This window comes from Pteropus vampyrus, unplaced genomic scaffold, assembly GCF_000151845.1.
Source record: "Pteropus vampyrus isolate Shadow unplaced genomic scaffold, Pvam_2.0 Scaffold90, whole genome shotgun sequence".
NCBI classification, from domain to species: Eukaryota; Metazoa; Chordata; class Mammalia; order Chiroptera; family Pteropodidae; genus Pteropus; species Pteropus vampyrus.
In genome coordinates this window covers 2,920,096-2,923,959 of record NW_011888871.1, presented here as the reverse complement: position 1 = coordinate 2,923,959, position 3,864 = coordinate 2,920,096, and the positions used below count along the sequence as shown (strand labels likewise).

At 36.8% G+C, this 3,864-nt stretch overlaps 1 protein-coding gene and 1 non-coding gene across 4 annotated transcripts in view; one reads left to right on the top strand and one right to left on the bottom strand.

The window, feature by feature from the left end:
• Positions 1-3,864, bottom strand: part of PMS2 (PMS1 homolog 2, mismatch repair system component) — a 19,469-nt gene that overhangs the window by 14,156 nt on the left and 1,449 nt on the right. The window contains exons 2-6 of one of the 3 annotated variants that reach the window (XM_011363853.2): positions 3,094-3,233; positions 2,328-2,414; positions 2,059-2,161; positions 976-1,159; positions 32-199 (exon numbers count right to left, since the gene is read on the bottom strand). In XM_011363853.2, coding sequence (XP_011362155.1) covers positions 32-199; positions 976-1,159; positions 2,059-2,161; positions 2,328-2,414; positions 3,094-3,233 — 682 coding nt within the window. Of the gene's footprint in view, positions 1-31; positions 200-975; positions 1,160-2,058; positions 2,162-2,327; positions 2,415-3,093; positions 3,234-3,864 lie in introns of those variants that run through there. The other 2 variants (XM_023532805.1, XM_023532806.1) reach the window with 2 other exon arrangements.
• LOC111742282 lies at positions 1,779-1,897 on the top strand. The gene has a single exon (XR_002781255.1). It is a non-coding gene; the product is annotated as a 5S ribosomal RNA (ribosomal RNA).

Here is a 3,864-nt window from a genome sequence, read left to right as displayed (position 1 = left end):
AAAATGTTTTTAGCTAACTGGCCGCCACTACCTGTTTCTGCCCAAACACAGATCCGATGTTTTCCTTGATGCTGGAGCTTCCGCTCGTGCCAACCACGAGCTGGCGTTTCCCTTGTGCGACCTGGTTGGTGCAGCTGACACGGACGCCTACAGAAATGATGCAGTACGCGTGGAAGACCTGGACCATCCTGGCATACTCCTGTTCAAAACACACACGCGCAAGACTCCGTGCTGCTTAATCTTGCAGGAATTACATTATTCAGCTTAGAACATCCAATTCGAAGTTCACCTATCAGCTCACAAATAAGGTGAATTATTCCTGGCAGAATGACCCAGGACATGGTGTAAAAGGGAACTCGGAGGCTTAGGTTTTTATCACAATTCTCCCACTCCTATAAAAATCGAAAAGTCCATTCCCTTTGACTCTGTAATCCTCCTCTAGAAAAGTATCCTTGTAGAAAGACCGGCACAAACAATCAAAGATATGTTACAAAAATGTTCACTAGAACAATCTGTAATTGGGAAAAATTAGAAAAAAACCTCAGCCACCGTCGATAAGAGGCTAATCAATTGTGGTATATCCATATAATGGCAGAATGATAAAGATATCTACAATATGCTATATAAAAAATCAAGTTATAGCACAGTATATATAATATATTAATTGTTAAGAAAGTAGAAACGTGTCTAAAGGTTATATATATATATAGGGATACATTTCAAGTCTAAAGGACATGTGGGAGGTAGGCAGACACAATAACGTTCTACTCTATACAATTCTATATTACTTAAATGTTTCAGACTCTGTATGACTTGATTTCATTATATTACCTTACACACTCACTGCACACGTACCTCACACACTCACCACATGCATACGTCACGCTTTCATTGCACACATACCTCACACTCTCACTGCATGTGTACCTTACACTCTCGGTGCTCTTGGAAGCCAGGATTCTGAATTTATCGTACCTTTTTAATATTCCTTTGAAACTCCTTATGGCGCACAGGTAGAGTATAAAACAACTGCTGTACACTGACCGTCGTCCCTCTGGGTCGCGGGTAGGGGGTTTTCTGGACAATTTTCCCATTGTGATCAAACACCAGTCGAGTCCCAACCTTCGCAGATGAGTGGCAGGTTGAAATAGTGACATCGCTGCAAGAAAATGCCAGGCACGGCGCAGTCGGTTAGCCGCTCATGGGTGCTGGACATCACGAGCTCACCTTTTCACTTCCATGGTCTCAAAACTCTCAGAATAAGAGACAATGATCCTTCCAAGAGAATCGAGAGAGTTTAAAGAGATGAGGAGTCATCATAAACTCTAAGGTCTGGCCCCTAATAGACAGTAAGACAGAGAGCTCTAGAAATGCTGTTTACATAAAAGCTTTGTATATTTGTGTTTCCGGTTGAATTGCAAAATAAAAAATCTCAAAACTTATATTGATGAATAAAGATTTCTTTCTCAGTTTCATTACTAGTGTTCTAACAATATTTTTAAAAGATCCAAAAGATACCATAGTTCAAATGTGTAAATAGATATTTATAAAAATTTAGACTGTTATGTAAATAATTGCTTTAAATTTTTTCTTAAATACTGAAATAAATTAAAAGCAATAGCATCTATAATTTATTATCTACATTTTAAAATTGAGAAGTTATTGTTTTAATAAAGGTAACCATTTTTTTATAATACTATTTGGTTCATTTCATTCATTCATTGCTTACATTACAGAAGTATTACCACTTAGACTGGTAGTAAGATAAAAACAGAATGGTCTATGGCCATGCCACCCTGAACAAGCCCGATCCCATCTGACCTCAGAAGCTAAGCAGGGTCGGGCCTGGTTAGTACTTGGATGGGAGACCACCTAGGAAGACCAGGTGCTGTAGGCGTAAAATGTAAAAAAAATAAAATAGAGATAAAACAGAATGCAGAAGTGAAAAGCTAGGATTCAGATGTAAAAGTGTAAACAATAATGATTCTAATCATACTTTTTAGTTTTCAGAGAGATATTTATAAGGGGGCAAGTTAGCGGATAAAAACATTGCATCACCTCAGTGCACAAAGTGAGCTCAGAGCCTCCCCCCGGAAGCCAAAAGTTTCAACCTGCGTTAGGTCGGCAAACTCTTGAATCTTAGAAGTGTGATGTTTCAGAGCTGAAAGAGAGGTAGAAAGACCCAGGATGTCTCACGTGGTATAGCAATGAATATGTACAACGCCTTCCAAAGTAACGGATTTTAAAAAGCTGTTTCCGTGTATACTCAAAATTTTGAGATATTTTGCCCAAATATTTTAAAATAGGATCAGAAAAATTCAACTTACTTAAACCTTCAAAGTTTTCTTCTTCTACCCCACATCCGTTGTCTGAAACTTCAATGAGATCCACCCCGAAGTCTTTAAGCCTTAGATCTAAAAAGTTTAAAATGTTTATTTCTCAAAGAATAGATCCACGTAAAAGCCTTTATAGTGATAGTATTTATAACTTACGAAATGTAAATTTGAGTCATAACTACATTTATTTAAATGTATTGTTGTCATTTTATATATTTTATCTTTTAAAGTCCTTGCCTATGTACTAGCCCTAATTAGTTTTTTACTTTCTTTCTTTCGTTCTTTTTTCTTCCTCTCAAAAGGATAATTTTAATATAGTTACTAAAGAGAACAGGCTCTGGAATCAGACTTTCTGGGATCATATTTTACCAGCTTTATAACTTCAAAAAAAGGAACTTCCCTATGCCTTAATTTCTTCATTTGTAAAATAAAGGCAATTAATAACCATAGTAATAATTCCTATCTCATAAGGCTATCCTGCAGATTAAATAAGATATCCCCTCTACAGTTCTTAGCACAATGCCTGCCTAGCGCATAGTAAGAACACAGTAACTTAACTGCTATTATTATTACTACCTAGCTAAGTATTAGGCACATATTTTATTAATGAATTTAATAACTAACTTTAATAGTTAAATTTAAGTTAAAAAATAATTTCTTAGTACACCAACACTGACTGGCTTATCACAATAACAAACGTGTCTTGAATAAAAGAGCATAAACTGATTATTTTGTGGCTTAAGTCTCCCAAACTCACCAATGCTAGTGGCACCGGCGTCCACGCTGTTTTCTATCAACTCCTTCACGGCAGAGCTTAGACTCAATACCACCTGCCCAGAGCAAATCTGGTGGACTGACCTCCCATCGATAGGTTTGATGGACTTAGCAAGTTCTGTACTAAAGAAACCAGTTACAGGAAACAAAGCAAGTATGTACTTAAGCATTTTCATCCTGGTTTTAACTGTGGAAAATGATTCATCTCTGTTTATAGTTAATGGGTCTAATGTGTTCATTTATGATACAAACTTATACACATTTAATTCTTAAATATCTGTCAAAAAATCTTCTGAATCAATCCTCAGAATGCAATAGATACTTTAAAATCTAATTATACTGGGATCTACGTGAAGGAGATACATGTACCCCTCAAGCTATGGGTCAATAATGTTTTGCAACAATGGGATCTTTTTGCTTCAAAAATGAAAGCAACATTTCTCACACAATTTGAAAAACCAAGAGTATGCTGGGAAATACATAGCACTTATGTCAAAATCAAGACCATCTCCCGACTTCAAACCCAGGCTACCAGCTGCTGCCTTAACAAAGGCCCTCAAAGTTCTGGCTGTACCTACTTTAAGAGTTTTCCAACTGCTTTGTCTCCACTTTCGCCCTATTCCAATCCATCCACCAGATGGATGCTACCACCAGAGTTACTTTAGACATCACAAATCTGGTCAAATAATTTTTCCGCTTAAAAACTTATTAGCGTTCCACTGTCTGCTATATGAAGTTTAAAAACCAGTCATAA